Below are 19,929 nucleotides of genomic sequence, written 5' to 3'. Positions count from 1 at the left end.
GGGTTCAGGAAGGGGCTCTGGGTTTGGCGGGTGGGCTCAGGGCTGGGGCTCAGGCTAGCCTTGGGCAGTTCCCTGTCAGTGGCGCAGTGGGGGGCGGGAGGGGCGCTAAGGCAGGCTGCCTGCTTGTCCTGGCACCCAGTGGTGCTGGAACATTTTTAGCAGTGGGGGTGCTGAAAGCCAACCCCCTTACCCCATCCATCACACACACCCCCTTCCTGAGGCTTGGAACAGGGCTGTGTCTCCGGGAGAGAGGGACCTGGACATGGATAAGGGGGCCAAGGCCACAGCTGGGGGCGGGTCTGGGGCCAGGATCGGAGCCCTGGGCAGGGGCCAGCAGCCGGGACCCCATGCGCGGGGCCAAGAGCGGAGCCCCAGCTGTGAGGCCAGATGCAGGGCTCCGGGTTTGGGGGCAGCAGTTGGGGCCCCAGGACCAGAGCCCTGGGTGAGGGGCCAGCGGGCCCCACGAGCAGAGGCCTGAGCCCAGGGCCAGTGGCTGGGAGGCAGGGCGTAGCCGTGGAAACCACGCCCCGCACCTCTACTTCCCACACCTATGCTGGCACCGCACGCAGCAAACAGCTAGCAGGTCCGGGTCCTAGGCGGGGGACCCAGGAGGCTCCATGCGCCGCTGTCTCCTACAGGCACCTCCTCCTGCTCCCGCTGGCCCGGTCCCAGGCAATGGGAGTGCGGAGCCGGTGCTTGGGGCAAGGGCAGCGCGCAGAACCCCGTGCCTCCCCTAGCCTAGGAGCTGGACCTGCTGGCTGTTTCCGGGGCGCAGCGTGGCGTCAGCCAGGACAGGTAGGGACTAGCCTGCCTTAGCCCTGCCAACTGGATTTTTAACAGTCCAGTCGCCAGAGCTGACCGGAGCCTCCAGGGTCCCTTTTCAACCGGGTATTCTGGTCAAAAACCAGACACCTGGTCTCCCTAGCTGCAGTGCTTGAGTGTCTGACTGAAGAGAAGCAGCTCTGAAGAAGGCCTAGTAGCAGCGTTGTGAGTAGGTGAGTAAGAAGAACAAAGCTGTGAACATCAGTGAAAGGTATATTGGCATGAATGGTGGCAAATGAAGTGTTCATTTACGTTTTTAAACTCAATTAAGAGACTCTTTTTCAATGCGATATTTCTCCTCTCACACATTGTCAGTTTAGAGTAACACAAAACAGAGAATAAAATGAAGTTTGAGGAAATTCAAGTACCATATATACTCGATCATAAGCCGGTTTGTTTATAAGCTAAGCCCCCCAAGATGGATAAGTAAAATTGGAAAATTTTTATGACCCATTCATAAGCCGACCCTATAATTCAGGAGTCAGCAAACTCTGTCTCCCAGGCCATCAGGATAAGCTGCTGGTGGGCTAAGATGGTTTGTTTACCTCGAGCGTCCGCAGGCACGGAGGTAAACCTAAGTAAACCTGATGGGCCAGAACAGCAACTGGTGAGGAAATTTTTTTTTTCAGGGGGGGAGGGGGGAGAAGCTGGGTGTCAGGGGAGAGCAGCGTGGCCAGAAGCGGAGAGACTCTGGCCCTGCCTCTTCCCTTCTGGCTCTGTTGGCTGTGGTACCTCTCCTTGCCCCCTCCGTTGCGGGGAAGGGCTGTGTCCTACCTCTCCCGCTCTATACCCGTTCATAAGCCGACCCCCTTCTCTGATGCTTCCCTTTTTTACTAAAAGAAATTCAGCTTATGAACGAGTACATATGGTAAGTTTCCGTTTACTAAATTTGTGATGCTCATTGTTTGCTTCAATGATGATCTAGAAAACCATATGGAAATTTTAGCTGCATTGTAAGGTCAGTTTTAAAGCATAGTTACAATTTTATAATACCAGTCAAACTACTGTTCAAAGCTGTTTTAGAGAGATTCTCATTGAAACTTCGTTCAGTGTTTGTTGTGGCAGTAATAATGGATTATTAGATTATTTATTTGTGTAGAGACTTGTCTTAAAATACCAAATTGTTACATTTAAACAGACTAATTATTCAATTAATCATTTCAGTTGTACATAAACTCTGGGACACACATTCAAGAAGCAGCAAAAGAAATTCAGTTTAAACTAATAGTTTTTGAATGATGCACCCTGTCTCATATTAAAATGCAAGGGCAATGACAAGCAGAGTAGAAGAGAAAAATCTAAACTAAGATATCCCAGATTTTACACAAGACCACTGCTGATTTGGGCAGAAAATCCTTGTAGATTTCAACAAAATTCCCCACAGATTTCTGTTGCTCATTACTATTATCCCCTGTTGTAATTAGCATGTTATTGCATGACAGATGGCATTTGTTTCATAGCATATGCAAGATAAATGAAGAGTGCTCATTTAGTATGTCCAGCCAAATAAACAGGCAATTCAAGAATTGCATCATGAATTACAATATTTTTAAACCAGCCTTACCTACTTTCATCCTTTGCTACACACCGATCATAAAAATCCCATTATATTTATTCTGCTTAAACTAAAGCAAGCAATGACATGGTTTGAATGAGTAATTATCAGCAAAAATAATAAATAATGCTAACAAACACTTATGGGGGGTTTCATCTCAAGACGGCCCCGTTTTACAGATAAGGAAATGGAGGTACAGAGAAAAAAAATGCAACTTGCCCAAGATCATAGAGCAAGTCAATGGAAGAGCTGGGCAGAAAACCCTAACCTCCTGACTCCCAGTCCTGTGCCATTTCTACTGGATCCTTGTCTTTTACAAATGAGATTTTTCTTGTGATCCTGTACATAGGTATCACAACCGCAAACGAACAGAAATTCAGTACGCCAGACATCAAGTCATCTCCTTATTCCCAACAATTTTCAGTTTCAGAGGCTAGAGCTTCTGGTCCTGATGCAGCCATATTAGTGAACCGGCATGGGGAAGCTTACACAAAAACACGTCTGTCTCCAACTATAGCCATTAGTCCTTAAACATCTGATACATTACAAATTTTAGATGATTGATAAATGTGGTATATACACAGGTTTGAAACGTACAAATCAGCAATTCAGACAATACTTTTAGTGCATGTAAAATATATTTTTTTCATTCGGCTTCATTTGGTGAATGCAGAATGCATCTTTTATTTCAATCAGAAATCTTCACTTTAGTACATATATTACAATATAACAGACTAATCTGTAAGAATATTTTGCAGATACACGAAGGCTATTTCAGTAATTCAGCACAAGCTCATTCTAATCCACAAAAAATAAAAAAGGATATATACCATGAACACATTCACAATTTAAGTATTTTCCAGGTAAATAAATCATAAAAATTATGCTCCTAAGTTATATAAACATAGTATAGCATGCACAATTCAATCCACCTTCCTTCTCTTCCTAACCCCTCACATCAATTACTGCCCATGAAGAGGGGGCACCCACCTAGACAAGTTGTTTCCTAGGCAGCATCTATTTTCCTCTCAGAATTTTATGAAAGGATAAAGATTAAAAGATTGATATTACTTATGAAAACTGACATATTAAGCATAAATGAAAAAATATATGTTCCTTAGAAGAAGTCACACAGTATTTACTTACAGATCATGTACAGAATTAAAGAGAACCAGAGGAGGAAAGGGGAGGCAGAGAAAAAGGAAATGTAAAAATGAAATCATAGGTATCAAGAGAATACATATACCTGCTGGGAGATGCCATTTCTTCTACATTTTATACCCAGGGTGCTCTGTCTTACCATTATTACCACTATAAACCTTCTGATAAAATGGATCGTCTTTTGCTGACCTGAGTACCAGCTGGCTGCCTGAAAAGTGGCTTCCCCCCATGTATGATTCAGTCTCCTTGACAAATATACTGCATTGTACTAGATGAGTCATCAGAGGGTTATTCTGCATATTATTGGCCTGTTGTATCATTACTCATATTCAACATCCTGCTTCTCAGAATTGAGGCACGCTGAACTGACTGAAGATCTCTGCCCCCTTGCCATCCCAGTTCAATGCTATGTTTTTTTAAAGAAAATTCTGTAGCTACCATTAATTAGTAATTCAGCAATTTCATAATAGCTCACGAACACACTGCTAAAATCAGTCAGAAATTACACAGAATCATTATCAGTGAATTGTCCCAAATTACAAAGAGGTTCAAAGTTGAAAGCAGGTATAATCTCTTTAGTGACTCCAAATTGCACTTTGTGCTAGCTGTTTATGCTGAATAATGTTCACATTATATCATGTTAATCCTAAAAGTTCTAACTACTTGACACTTCTGTAAGCAGCAATCTGCACCTATCAATGGGCTGGTCTACGATACAATTTATAATAGCGTTTTAGTACGTGTTCACTAACGTGATTACAAATTGCAGTGTAAACAAGATCAATGTATTTCCAAGTACCACATATAGTTAAATGCAAAAGAAACTGGAATTAGCATAATGTTAACATTGAAGTTCTCAAGTCAGGAAATTCCCAAAAGTTTCTACCACAGTGTTGGCCACACATATCACATGTAGCATTTCTTATTCCTGTTTTTCTTATTAAATGTAGAATAGAATGTATTACTACTTAGGTTTGTCTTTATTATATAATATACAGTACATGTAACTTTTAAAGTCACAATACAAGAAAGCCCTTAAGCACATGTTTAATTTTAAGCATGAAATCAATGAGACTTAAGAACATGCTTATAATTAAAAACATGTTTAAGGGCTTTAGTGAATTGGGGTTTTCATGCTTACTCACCCTTAAAGTTACACACATTTCTTTGGATTTAAATTGCCCCATTTTTTTTTTTCTGAAAACAACAATGCTTCTACAGAACTGCTTTAGCATTTTTTTTTCCTGCCATGTTTAACACTTGTGAAAATTCCAGCTCTAAAAATATTTATAACTTTAAAGTAGTGACCTGATTTATGAATGAATAATTTTCCTTACAGACAGACAAGTCTGAAGATTCCAGCTTCAGCCATTTTTGAGTAATCCAAGCTCAAAGTGTGTAATCAGAACATAAGGCAAAATTATTTTCCCCTTGATGTTCGCATAACTCAAAAATATTGCACAAGCTTCTTTTAAGAAGCCTGGGAGAGTTCAGTCCAAAAGATGACAAAGTTATGAGAAATGAAAGATGTTTAGAACAGAAAAATACATTTTATTTTAAACTACAGCAGTCTCTATGCAGGACAAGTGAAAATGCCAGGGTGACCCATTTATAACATTGCTTTATTTTGTAGCATACACAGGACTCTAATCATATTCCCAAGCCTTGCTAGAGACTTGGATAGCACAAAACAGGAACTACACATTTTAACTTTGTTGTAACTAGGTCAACTGACAACTGTGTTGTACCCTATCCCGAACTCTTCTGTTCATAGTGTAGAAAGGCCCTTAAATTTGATGGGTAATTGTTTTCACTAAAAAGGGGGACAATTAAGGTATGACCTCATGAAAGATCAACAGTGGCATGGTATATCTTGATGTGCGAATATTTACAACTTCCTTATATACAAACAGATGGTGGCCTGCCCTGCATATTTGTGCAGGGGTGTAAGTTGATGCTTTACTTTCCTGTTCTGGCTTCCCAGGTCGATGGGGGTAGGGAAAGAAGCAGGCTCTGCAGAACCACTATCTCCATTCCTAGAAAGGTGGCTCTGGCCCACCAATGCACTGGGCAGTGCAGCTGCACCAGGGAGATATACCTTGAATCAAATATAGAGCTGGCACAGGTTATGTCTCCTTGGAGAAAGGGGAGATCTGGAAGATTGAATGATAGTCTCCTTACAGGGCTGCTCCTGAAAGACAGACTATAATACTGGCTAAACTTCTTTTCTGTTTAAGAATTGTTTCAAAGAAACTGAATTCTAAAATTAGATCCATTAATCCGAGGATCAGAGAAACCTAAGTGTGAAAGCCAAAAGAGTGAAACAAAAAACTAGGGAGTTAATTTTGCTGCACCATCTGGTTTTCAAAGATTCTTCTAAAGCAGAGATAAAATACAGAATATTATGTAGCTTGTAATGGAATATCAGCCTAGCTTGTCTCTCTTTCAAATACCCTCCAGGTTTGAAGATATACTACCCAAACTTCAGCTCCCAGTTTGGCAACAGCGCTACAATCCTTAAAAAAAACCAACCCACCAGTGTTTGAGACTAAATGCATGTATTCCCACTTGTTTTGTGCTGCATTGACTATCCTCTAACATTTTAGTATGCTTCCTGACTTGGACTACGGTGTGACTGTTCTAATATATGGACATTCTTTCTAATTTGGAGTGGAACACATAGTTTTGCTACTAGAAGACTAAAGTAAACATTACAATTGCACAGTTAACAAGGCACTACATCTGTGTTCCACTGCCTATATGCCCACAACAAGCCCAGTTCAAAGAGCTGAGGCAGTGATCTGGGCAAGAGGAGACTATTTTCCCTGTGGCTATTGGAGTAATTACAGTTAAGGAGAAGGAAGTCAACCACTTAAAAAAAACAAAACAAAAACAAGTAATTTTAACAGGATTAACATTTAACAGCGAAACATTAAAAATGGGTCACTTGTCCAGTGGTGCTGTGTTTTATCTGTATGTCTAAGACATTTTTTTTTTAAAAGAAAGCGCACCTTAAAAGGAGTACTAAACAACCTTTAAAGTCTTCACTTTGAACAATTTTCTCTCCAGAATTTAATGGGTGCCTATTACTTCCATACACCCTTCCTTGCCCACAAAGATTTCCAGTGAAACCTTTCTCCAAGTCACATTGTACTCAAAAGTTGTGATCAGAGCAGTGATGGGAAGAGAATGCTCTAGTCTTACACCCTTAAAAATCATGTCAAATCTTACAGTATGCTTATCTCAAAAACAGTTGAAAGTCTACTTATTTGTAGTCGGGTAGTGTTGAAAACATCCCAACCAATAGCAGGATCCCACTATGCTACACACTTAATTTGCTGGTGAAAAAAAGCAAGACTATAAAAATGACTAGATCTAATATAATGAGGTAATTCTCTCAGGGTTGTTCTTTTACAGCCATGTTATTCCAAAGTTATATCCCTACGTATATTAGGCAACTAGGCTTCATAGCGTAGACAAAGCATTTCATAAGAGACAAATGGTCTATAAACATCAGGCGTGAAGCATTTTTTTTTTTAAACCTGGTTATAACATGATTTTGATTCTGTCCAGAGTCAGGGCCAGACAATGTTTACAACTCACAGTTCCCCCACTACATTAAATGTCATTACTTAAGCATTTCATAGCGCAGAGGGTCCTAATGCCTTGGAGTTTAACTAGAAGCTGTTATAGGGAAATCAAATATTTATTTTTGGTACCACCATTGGACGAAGAAAAAGGTATCAAGGATTCCTTCCCTCTACTTCCTGCAAGGATACCTCAGCAGCAGTGGCCTCTTCCTGTTCTCCACTCCCTCACACACGACCAGCAGCAAGTGCTTTCAAACTTAATTTTTTAATATTTTTATAACGAAGTCCCTGGACAATAACAGCAGGCCTGAAACTACCCTATCACTAACCTCACAGTCACACCACTTTATGCTCTTCCCACCACCCTGGTGCTCCACACAAGAGGAGTTCCAGACAGCGGCAGCACTGCGATCTAGTCACCATGGGAAGCAGAGGAAGTGATGTTGCATTCTGACAATGGAAGTGTTTCCTATTCCCCCTAAAGCTCTAAAGGGCTACAGTTTTTCATCCCCTGACACTGACAGAATGCTCACAAATGTTATAATTCTTGTAAATATTCTGGAATTCAGGTGTTTTAGAATGACAGCAAACCAAACTGGCTGCTCTTCCAAACTGAAAATTAGCGGCAATTTCCTGCTAGCAAACCTGGGGGATGTTAGAAGACCACACCACTCCCTCCTGCCACTTGCCAGTGGTGAGAAAACACATGGTCACGCAGCGGGTTATATCTAACAGATTTGAATGGTACGTGTGTTTGGGAGAAAAAGAGGAGGAAAATGGGAGACTGATTTCTACTGTCTCAGAAAATTTTCCCCAAAGCTGGGAGCTCCTGAACCCTGTTACTCTAAAGGTGTAAACAAAATACCCACAGTGAAAGACCAGCAAAACTAGGATGAGAAAACCAGGTGAGCAAAGTCAAAGTAAACTGCATATTCGATAAACTTGAGAGAGTTTGGACAACAGCCCTTGAGGATCGTAGAGTGAAATCCTGACCGTAATGAAGTCAATAGTAAACATTCCCATTGACTTCAACAGTGTTAAGATTTCACATCTTGTCTCCTACTTGTCAGGATACTGAAAGAAGCTAAAGGCCATTACACTTTTTAAAACTGTCTTTTGAGAGCCTCCCTACCTGAGGCTCAGAAGGATTTCACATTAGAAATCAAATGGGCTCTTCAGGTCAAACCAGTACAATGGTACAAGCTGAGACCAATGATGTTACTGGTGAAGTAAACACTTAACTCAGAGCTAGAGTACTACTAATTCTTAGGAAACGAGTTTCTCTCCTTTAAGGAAGTAAAAGAGAAACTGCTTGAGAACTTCTGGATTTCCCTGTGTTTTATTATTTTCAGAGTTTTCTACCCTTGAAGAGATTTTTTTTTTTTAAAAACAACAGAAGCTTTGGCCATTCGAATGCAACCATTTCTCTTTAGATGATCCCTAGAAACTTTATAGGAGACTGTACAGGGTTCTCACAAGAAGTCTCCCCTTAAAAAAGGGCAATCGTGATTGTTTGGAAATCAGCAGTGTGCTCAACTCCAGTTTTACTCTTCACAAATTGTTTCATTTCATGTGAAAATATATTTGGGCTGCTTAAATATGCTACATATGCCAGTATAATGTCACTACTAAATGGTAACCACAAGTACAAAGGTGACCCCCCCCCCCACCAGTACATCAACAGATGCTGGAGAATGTGTGTACCAAAAGGCAAACAGTGTCATATACGGTGGGCTTGTACCAACATTTCCTGTCCACTTCTAGTCTACGAATCTGGAAACGATTGCAGGCATTCCTTCAAACACCTGGGTATTGACATACTTGACAATTCCATGATCTAATGTAGATGGACACCCCGTTATTAAATAAACGGGTCCAGATGACATGACAAGTTGCAGAGGTAATATTCCTTGCAGCTTCAAACTGAAAAATCCACTTGCTTGACAACCATGGCAACAAAATGTATTTGTTTAAAAGTATCCACCTCAATACTATTGAGGCCAATGGCTCTCAGCAATTTGTGACAGCTACATTTACTTGTTTGTGTATGAGATTTAGGATCTTTTAGATAAAAAGATAAAAGAATTTACATTCTCTTCAATTTTGTGCATAATAATTATTGCTGCGATGGATATTTTAAAGAATGCTGTAAGATTTCAACCGGAGGTCAGAGGGATTTGTTTTTCTGCTTGTTTTCTTTGAAAACGAAAAGAAAAGTTAGCGTCTTGCCAGATTCCATGTATTTATTAGCCGTTTCTGAACTGGACGTTTTAAATGGATACTACACACCAAACTGAAGACCCTCCATACCAAGAAAGCACCAGTTTATAACATATGCTTTTCTTCTAACCACACCAATCTTCAGTATTTTTCAGAATATACACAATGACGTTTTCTGTGTCCACCCTTTGTCAACATTGTGGTTTCCATTTTCCTGTGAGAACAGCACCAGCGAGGGCAACCTATGACTTTCCTTATGAGGTACTTGCTTGTCAGAAGTGAGATTTCCCCCCTCCCTTCTTAAATTTTTTAAGATAAACTTAACTCAAAGGCAGGCAGGAGGGTGGGGATTACCTACCTTCTGACTTGTCACCCCATTCACCCAAAAATAATAGTTGCTAGGATGGTGACTAGAATGTGTGGCTGAATTTTGCTGACAATTTCACAAAATGTTGAACATTTTCATTTTGCCCATTTTTCCTACCTGAATTTCACTTGCCCTAATTGTGGGTATATCCAAACCACATGTATTTAGCGGATGCTAGTGGAACAATGGATGCTTATCTGGACCCCAAATTGCCAAATTTTGCCCAAATCCAGATTTATTTCAGGTAATGGTGACATAATATTCCCCAATGTTTTGTTATACCAATAAATTAAAAACCAGCAGGATCTTATTAAAGGGAAAAAGACAAAATACATTTATTGTGAATACAGAAAGAATCATAGTAAGCAGTTAGTTATAGTTATAACATTCCATTCAATCTCATATTTATTCACACATTCATTCATACAAACACACACACACACACAGGTTCTGCAAGGTTGTTATCATAGTTACCAGCCTTAGAGTTGCTCATGCCAAGCCACTGGCCAGGTGGCCTGGACATGAGGAGGGAGCAGGGCCTTGTCAGATGCTCATCTGATGCTCCTGGAAGTTGGTTTGCAGAATCAGACCCCAAAGTTCTCACTTTCTAGAGTCTATTTTTATAGGAATTTCTTCCTATGCCAGTCTATGGGAATTGCTTCATCATGCTGTTGCTGAATCAATCAGCAGATGGCACACTCCTGATGGCTCCATGCTGCCAGATGTTATCTTGTTCTTTGGTTCTCCCATTCTTGAGGCTGTTGGGTGGATTCCAGTCTGCCCTCCGGGGGTCCTCTGGTTATTTCCACTTGACGCCTTCTTCAGCTGATGGACACTGGATTCTTAGGCTGGCACCTCCCTGATCATTCAGTTATTATCCACACCAAGCATCCATCCACATACACCCTCTATCTCTATTTAAATCACAATTGTTAATACAAGAAAAGGCGGGGAGTCTCTGGGTGCTGTTTCTGTTGTTAGAGTATTGCTTTGAGTCTTTCTCTCCGTGAATTGCTTTGAGAACAGACTCTGTCTTAGAACGTACTAACACAATTAGCAGCTTGCAAGTTTCACACACAGAGGGAGAGAAACAGTACCAAAAACCAAGAGACCTCTTAATTAATAATACCCTGGAATTTAGACTATGCGGAATCAAACTCATTTGTGATTTTAATACAGAACTTCTTTAATATGATCCAACATAGGACCCCAAATTGCCAAATTTTGCCCAAATCCAGATTTATTTCAGGTAATGGTGACATAATATTCCCCAATGTTTTACAGAAAGAGCAAAACAGACTTCTGTGCACAAGCTAAAAATCGGGGCTTCACCCAGTTACACTATGTCTATATTGTCTCTGGAACTGGAGGAATGACAAAAGGGAAAATTCTACACTTAAAAGGTACACGGTTCTACTTTGAAATGGACACACTTTCGGATCAATTTCCCAGCAGGAAAATGCAGAGATACAGCATGAAAATAAATCACACCAGAGGTTACACACCAAGTTGAATAAAAATGGTCAGTACTTCACTCTGCATAATGAACATGCATCAAAGGAACAGATCAGCCTTGTTAAAATGTTAAAATGCATAAAGTAAACAAAATCTTTTAAAAAGGCTGATCCAATGGCAATGTGTTCCCCAGGTGCCATGGTGAGGTCACGTACACAGATGGAAGGTCCATGCCCAGTATTCGAACAGGATGTTTTGGCTCAGAAACAAGGTGATTAAGCAAACACAAACTGCCAAGTGGATTATCCAAAGTCCTGCATCCACTAGAAATGAATTTTCAGAGAGTACATATTGTTGGTAATTACATGGTAATATACATATGCTAGCCTTCTTAAAATAATTAATATATACATCTCAGAATAATTAACAGGGGGACTGGACATCATAATTCACTTGCCGATACAATTAACATCCTGTACCAAATCCACATCTCCTTGAATCTAACCAAGTGATGCTTCCAGTATTTAATATAAGGGGCTGCTTCAGAGGTCACATGTCTAAAATAGAGTAATTTTGTTTTGTACAGGAGCAGAAGAAAACCACAAAGATTATGCCTTTTTACCTTCAGCTACCATCTGCAACTAATAAAAATCTATTCCTTATGTCTGAAGTCCACATCAGATTTCCATGTAATTAGAAAATCTGGAGGTTCTTGGCAGTATTAAACATTAGGATCTATAAAGGACTGGATAAAAAGGAAGCCAGACAGGATCCCTTTTTTATCCAGAGTAAGTTGCCCGTTTACCAGTGCCAGCATCACAGCAATGCAAACTTTCAAACCCACATTTTCTCCACAGCAAGTGCAGCGTGGAGGAGGAGATAAGTCACTACAACTGGGATATCAGGGATAGTGGTGTAATTCAGCACATGCCACAGAAACTTAACATGTTGCCAAGAAAAGTGTAAGTTACTGGAGGCCTAACAGATCAACCCAGCTTTAATGGATTTAGCGATTTTAAGAAGTTGGTGCTTAATGCAAGAGTTCAATTCCAAACAGAAAGTCTAGGCAGAAAGCCAGCTACTCATCCACAAATGGAATTTGCATAACCACATGAACAGTTCAGGAATCCTTCCCCATTTCTATGTGGGTTCTTAAGTCCAAGCATTCTGTGTTGAGCTTTAGCCCATCTGTTTATTCAGAGGCAGCAACTCTTTCTACTCTCTCAAACTGGCCACTAACCTGCTTTTCATTTGCTCAATCACCATGGCATTTACACTGTTTAGAAAGATGGGATAGGCAAGCTTCATGCAAGGCTACAGCTGATGCCAATCCACGGAAAGTCCAGCAGGAAATGTTCTGGGAACTTGTTCACTTATCTCACAGAGATGAAGAGTGACATACTGATCTCCAGCAAAGGCTGGGAAGTCACTGTACTCCAGGTTAATTAGCCCATCACACTACCAATATCTTGAGTTTTAAGTCGTGGACTCCCATCCCCATTTCTCGAATATGCTGGGCTGTGGGTTTGGTTTGACAGCATCTTCCACTGTCCAGTAGCCATCTAAGTATAAGGTGTTGTGAAAGACAGCAGAACAATTATAAAAACACCACATTATGTCCCATCTACAATGGAGGCAAACAACATGCTAACTGAAACAATTTTAAAACCACGTTTTTTACCACAGTGTTTTCTGTAGCACATACAAGCCCCTTCAACAGTACTACATCCCATTAGCTAGCATGTTCTCCTCCTCTATAAAATGGAGAATGTTTTTATAGTCCTTGATTACACAGTGAGCTGTTCAACAGTGGAGCTGAGAACTGATTTTCCTGAGAGCAGCATCTGAAGCCTACTCCTCTCCCCAAAGAAGATAATTTGTTTCTGTGGTCTAGTTACACTAATCCAAAATTATGACTTCTCCTTAAACCCATCAGTCAAGGCAGAGGCAGCCAGTCAACAGTCAAGATTTTCACACCCATCAATTCTGGGTTAGAATACAGAAACCACATTCACAATTTGAATCATTAAGACTGAATCAAAAGTTACATAATGGGTCTGTAGTGGATTCTGGAGTTGATCCCCATCCCCTACATAAATATATTTTAGGGGGACTAAAAGACATCTATTCAAAAACTGAGCTTAGTTTAGCTGGATGGGGAACAAGTTAATAGCATAGTTAAGAGAATGACTGCTCCCATCTCACTGAAGATGTTCAAGAAAACAAGGGGTCTGGGTTTAGTACAATAGTACAAACTGTTGATTAAAAGTGAATACCTCACTTATGTAGGCCCTTCCAACCAATGATTCCAGTGAAATATCATGTCAGTCTTGGAGCTGATATTAGATGGAGCAGTATCCCTTCTGCAGAACCAGGCAGTGTGCAGACAAAAGGATTCTAGTTGCACTTACTACTGAATATTAAATTTAGCTAAAGTAGTGGCTAGCCAAAACTAACACAAAGATAGTGACCTCTGGAATTTGGGGCTACATGCAGATGTCCTAAAGGATGCCATTGGCTAAAACATACAAAAGGCACTTTAACCCACCAACAATGCTTCATTGAGATTTTTCTAGCAAAAAGCTTTATTACTATGGACAATTTCCTATCATTCAGAGCAAAATTTAAAAAAGAACTAATAAAAACTAATTTGATAAAGACAGATAAGCATGTACAGGAAATACTTCTAGGAAAGTCCTGGTCCTCTGAAGATTATTAATCTACAGTACTGGAGACAAAACCATGCCTGAGGAAATAAGCTAACTATGAAAATAGGAAGAAGTAGAAGTTTATTTTTTTAAATGTTATTTTGAGTGAATATTTGTTTTTGTGAAGCTAAAGATATTGGCAAAACCCTCCCAGCTGCAGGTCCTACTACTCTATACAAGGACAGTTGCAACAAAAGCATCTTTACACAAGCCCACCACAGACCTCTGTTCCTTGCCCAGAAAGGCCACGTTCCAAATCTACAAGCTATTTACCTCACTAGCCACAGATATTGCTATTCACCTAGTTTAGAAACCTTTACAAGTCGTAATGTTGTAGCTAAAGGTGCATAGATGATAATACAACAAAATAGGGTTCCTTTTCCATTGGCTTTTCCTAAAATAATATGCTGAATTACTAATCTGTTGACAGCTTTCCTCAGGTAAATGCTGTATTACAGATGCAGTGTCAGAGTTTGGTACTATAGCCACAGATTTGACCAGTCATGACAAGTTGTGCAATTAAGGTAAAAGTTTCCATTAAAGACAATTATTGCACATGAGCAAATAAAGACAAGCTAAACTCATTCTACACACAGAATCACTTCATTTCACACACATTCTTTATTTGAAAAATTAACTTGTTTGGTATTGCCTTACTGGTTCACCCAATAGTCATTTTGGTTTAGAAAATGTCCCACAATGCGGTAGGGTGCTGCAAGAAAGATGGACTTAAACTGGGATAACTGGGGATAGGGCTTCTTTAGGCACTGCCTGAAATCAGGGCAACAGGCAATTGTCTGAGTGGCAAATCACCAAAAGAGTCCTGCGATTAAAAGATTTATAATATTAAAAGAAAGGAATAAAAATCAATTAAAAAGAAAGAAAGCCAAAAAATGGTTAAGTCTGCTTCACACAAGCTAACCTGGTTATATTTGATTGCTAACACTAACATTTTCTTCCTTTTCTGAAGCATGTATTTACTGTCTTCTACAAGAATCCAACAGACACACAGTAAACTATATACAAAATAAATATTTTGAAACAATTAAACTTGTCCTTACATAGTACATCTGAGGAATAGTGCAGTTCTGGATGACCTGTGCTGCTGTATACATTTTTGTTGTTTTTAATCACAAACCCCCAAACAACTTAAACCCACATCCATTTGTTCTATTCCAATAGCTATTTTAAAGTATCAAGTGAACCTTCATATAATCTGGGAGCCACAAGAAATCTGAGAATTTAAGAATAAACTTAAGGTGAAAACTAAAATAAAGAGGAGTGAAGCCCATGTGTAAAACCCTGACAATGGAGCGCAGTAAGCATAGAAAAATTTGATCTTACTTTCAAAGAAAATGTTCTCTTCTCTGATCCACAATGCCATCTTCTTGTTTCCGAAGATAGTGCCATTAATGAATGGCAAAATGATTTATTTTGTGGATAATGGGCACCCCAAGTTTCTTTGGTTATAGTGAGACTCCTGGTGTCTGATGTTAGAGAATGATGAATTCCAGAACATCTTCACCAAAGCAGGAAGTGACAAAGAATTTCAAAGCCGAGGAAGTTCCTAAATACTGTAGGTCAGCTGCAACTTGTTTGTACTGAAAGCATTCAACAGTCTGAATTGGGACATTCTTCTCTTACTTTGGAGAATAACTCAAATTGTGTCGGCTTTGCCGTTTCATCTTTAATACAGTCTATATCTCCAAATTAACTATTCGTTTCCTGCAGTATTCCAGTTGGAGTTGCACTCTAACCAAACTACGAACATAAATTAACAATTGTTTAGTGTACACAACTTAAATAACTGTTTGGTACCCAAACTATAAAGTACCACACCACAGTATTTATATTTTACATACCTCAACTTGTACAAGTTATTGCTGCAATTTAAAAGAGATTAAAAATAGCCAAACTAACACAGAAATAAAGATTTGGCTGTAATATACCTTAACAGGTATGAAAAGTAAACAACTTCAAATGTTCTCTCAAAATAAATATTCCGCTAACTAGCTTAACACAGTGTAAAACTTCGAAGTGTGCCCCTTTCAGAGTATAGTTATAGTCAAGAAACTAAGTCCCATTCCATATTCCATACCTACTGCATATGAAGTGCCCCCAATATTTATTCACTGTCAAGTGTTTTCAGTTTACAGGTCAAATAATTATTTTACAAAATTCTGCTTATGCCAATTTGCTTTATGACCTGATGCATGTATAAAGTGAAACTTTGTTCTGCCTCATGCTTTGTCACTAAATAAGAGATTTTGCAAATATACAGTTCATTTGCACCAACCCTTAGTTTCTCACAAAAATAGGGCTGGAGTTATAATTGAAAAGTGACTCTAAAAATACTCATTTTACATAGCTGTTCCCCCAAGACTGCTTTTTTAAAGTATGTAAATGCACCCTGACCCAGGGAAATACGCTAAATGCTAAAATAAAATAATAAATAAAATAAAAGCCAAAATAAATAAATAAAAATGATATGCTAAAATAAAAAATGGCTTATTTAATATTGCTTGCTTTCCTGACAGTTAAATATTTACTGGGTTAGGACTTGCCCAGCCACTACAGAATTACAAGCTGTGCTCTGTTCTGCCTTACACACCAACATCGTTAGCTAAGTTTAGGTTGTTTTTTTTTAAAAAAAAAGGGCAACCCTTAAAGTTGAGATTAAGGTGGTACAAACACAATCTTTGTCATGCCTCTCCAAAAAACCACCTCGTGCACCTGCTGACGAAAGGAGGAAGCAGCAAATGAAGATATGTATCAGTGGAGAGAGAGGAGCCCTCTTGTCTCTCAGACATTTGCCAGACAGAGACGACAATCCCTCAACCCTGCCCCTTATCCCCCGCTCAAATCCCAAGACAGCCCCAGGAGAAGGGAGTGCGAGTGCCACTGAGGGGGTCAGGAAACTGACATGCAGTGAAGCAAACCTGCCCAGCGTGCTCACATTTACTTCAGTTAACACATACAGCTGCAGCCACATTGACCCCACAGGCAGGAGGCGGCAGCATTGACTCTGGTTCGGAAGGTGGATGAGGGGGGAGGGTCTGGGTAGGCCTTAAAAATTTGGCTCCAGCAGACTTCTACTCCCCAGACCCTCCATCTTCTCCTCTTGAGAATCCAGGTACCTGAGGGCAAGGAAAACTGCACCCTATGTCTTGAACCAAGACCGGAGGTAATTTGCTTAACTTATTTCCTCTCCAGCTCTCATTGGAGGAAAACATGGGAGTGCTGCCCTCTGTGAAATACTGTATAGCACTCTGGATCTCTTTGGCTTCTCCTTCCCTCCCCAATCCCCAGCATACTGCCATATCTGATCATTTGGTTAGGGCAGGGGAGAGGGAGAGGAAGCCTATCTCTGTCATAAGCCAGTGGGAGTCTTCTTTCCTAGCAGCAGGAAGAATTGAGAAATTAGACTTGGGAGAGCATTCCGTATCTGTGCATACAGTTTTGTTTTAGTTTTAAATTACATGTAGAAAAAAGCAGAAAACACCTACACTACAAGGACAGATGTGACCTTACTTTGATTATAACATGCCCAATAAAATGTTAAGAAATTCCCTTTTCTGGCATTAAAATAAATAAAATTAAATATAGCCTAAAAATCCCTTTAAAATGTGTAAAGGTTTTTCTGCTCCTTTTTTGATATTTATAAGGATCTTTTCAGCCAGGAAGAAATTGGCCGGGGGCGGGACAGTGGAAAGTGACTGCCCACCAATGCTGTTTGATGCACAAAGTAAGCCAACTGAAAACAAGAGAGAAAAAAATATTTCACTAATCTTAGGCATTACAATTTAACAGCAGATTCAAAATCTACAGGAAAGTGATTTTCAAGTTGATAGTGTCCTTTGGGAGGGGACCTTCATTTTCCCTTAGGTAGTCAATGTTGAAGTGAATTTTGTAAGCAAACAGAGAAACTGCACTACTTTTTGCTCAGGAAAAGGGTGTCATGAATCAAAACATAGGAGAGATTAAAAAAACCAAAACACTGATGCTCTCTACACGACATGCAACCCTTCCCTTTTCACAAGGGTTTCATTAATTCTAATTTGAGCATCCTCTAACAGAACTTAATATTTTTGAAGTATAGAAATAGTAGCCTGGCCTCAGTGCTTTGATACATTGCAGTGGTACAGGGAGCATCAGTGAAATTAATACACTTGCACAGGACAAAAATAAGCCACTATTGACTTTAATGTGTACCAGGCTAATCATTGTTAAACAGGTTCTCTTCTATCAGGTTATGTTAAAATCATATCAGTATCTTCCCCCAAGAAGCAGAATTTTAGAGCACTAAACCTCTCATTTTGTTCTCAATTTAAATGCCAATGCTGTGTCAAAAAACCACATTTTGCAAATATTTAAATAGCCAGTACATAATTTTTAAAACCATGTTTTTCAGAATTTAGATTCAGCATCAATATGCTTTACTGGATTATATGTGGATATTCTAGGCTCTACTCACAGTCCTTTCCTTGGGAATTTGTGTATTGCCAACACATACATTATAACGATTCCCTTCCCAACAGGATGAGAATTGGTGTGTTATACCAATATACAGAAGCTTCATCCACTTTCACTAGCTTCTCTATTATCAATTCTCCTCCCTCCAGAAGTATTTGCAGAGAGAAAGAGAGAGAGAGAGAGCGCGCACAAGTGCAACCACCAGTGAAAGGAACAAGTGAGTGGGCTTGATGCTGGAGATTCGCCAGTACTGCATAGAGGTGGCTACTCACAGCCTGCTGCCAGGAGCAGCTCAAGAGGAAAGCACTATCACAGATCCCTGGGTGGTTCTTCATAAGCAGCAACGCTGTTCCCGAAGGTTTGTTGAATACCCTGACTTCCAACTCACTGCAGTTCCTCCGACCCAATATTCGGAAGTCCCCTTACAGTCAGACTCATTGGACTGCCAAGGTCCCTTTCTACACCGCACAGTTAAGATTCCCTTCTCCCTCAAGCCTGCAGTAGGAGAAGAGAATTAATATAGGTATTGTGCTGGTTCCACAAGCAAAGAATCTTAGCAAAGAGTCAGTTCCTTGGCATTGCTCTCACACAAGTCAAAGTCTTCTCAACTTCCATCCTCCCTAAGAGAGCTTGTTTCATGCTATGAAGTGGAGGATGGGACTAGGCAATAAATCCAACCTAAAATTAAAACTATTAAAATCAAATAATCCTCAGCGAGTGGTTTACTAAGGGGAGCAGAATTTAAAAATGTGAGATTTGCAAGCGGGAACAATACTTAAATTGCTTACAAACATTTATTGTAAACCTTTCTCTGTTCCCTGCAAAAAACTTTACAGCTGAAGTCCACCTATTTCTGGTCTCATCTTTATTTGTTCTAGGAGATGGGAAAGAAAATATTCAGGTTACCAACCTGCTTCAAAGGAAGAAATTGTGCAGTTCTTCTTCACAACAAGTGACTGGTACTAAATTAGTTGGGCTCCCACCTTGTGTCTTGTTAGCGTATTGCATGCCAATTAGTGTGCACTGCACTAGGGGGCCAGTCTCCATTTTCTTCCCTCCACCTGCCAATAATTAGCACATCAGGTACTTCAGGCTAGAGTCAACAATGGCCCCTCAAATCCCTTTTAATGCATTAAAAAAAAAAAAGCATTTAAAAGATTAAAAGCTATTAGCAACTTTCTGAATAGCTGGAGAAAGGCTTTGTCAGAGACAACCTTTCCGCACCACAGTCATTTTTCACCTGTGTGCACTATCCCAAAGCTACATTCAGAAAGTCCTAGAAATGCATTTTTAAAAATACACTGCGCTCACCATGGTTCTCAAAGAGAGCTCTCAGCAAAGGCTAGTCAAAGAGCTTCTCAGTTTGCTTATCAGAGACCAACTCCTCTGGAGATTCTCATGGCTTCTAGATTCTGTACAGCTGTGGTTGCCTTATGTCCATGAAGCCACAATAAACCATTCTTCCCTTCATCTGTTCTGTGTAAACAGTTTAGATACTGATTTCTAAGGAATCAATTGCCTTCAAATGTCACTGTACACCTTTCTCCCTGCCTTTAAAAAGCCTACGTGGTTCTCAAC

The 19,929-nt window shown here is 40.0% G+C and overlaps 1 protein-coding gene across 3 annotated transcripts in view; it reads right to left on the bottom strand.

Moving 5' to 3' along the window:
• Window positions 1-19,929, bottom strand: part of SPRED2 (sprouty related EVH1 domain containing 2) — an 82,279-nt gene that overhangs the window by 39,938 nt on the left and 22,412 nt on the right. The window contains exon 1 of one of the 3 annotated variants that reach the window (XM_073339470.1): window positions 3,624-3,721. The exons of the other annotated variants lie outside the window; for them this stretch is intronic. Within the exon in view, the coding sequence (XP_073195571.1) occupies window positions 3,624-3,640 (17 nt within the window). The 5' untranslated portion in view covers window positions 3,641-3,721. Of the gene's footprint in view, window positions 1-3,623; window positions 3,722-19,929 lie in introns of those variants that run through there. 3 annotated transcript variants of the gene reach the window in all.

Source organism: Lepidochelys kempii, chromosome 3 (assembly GCF_965140265.1).
Source record: "Lepidochelys kempii isolate rLepKem1 chromosome 3, rLepKem1.hap2, whole genome shotgun sequence".
NCBI lineage: Eukaryota > Metazoa > Chordata > Testudines > Cheloniidae > Lepidochelys > Lepidochelys kempii.
Note: the sequence above shows the minus strand (reverse complement) of the source record. Positions and strands in the feature narration are given on the sequence as shown.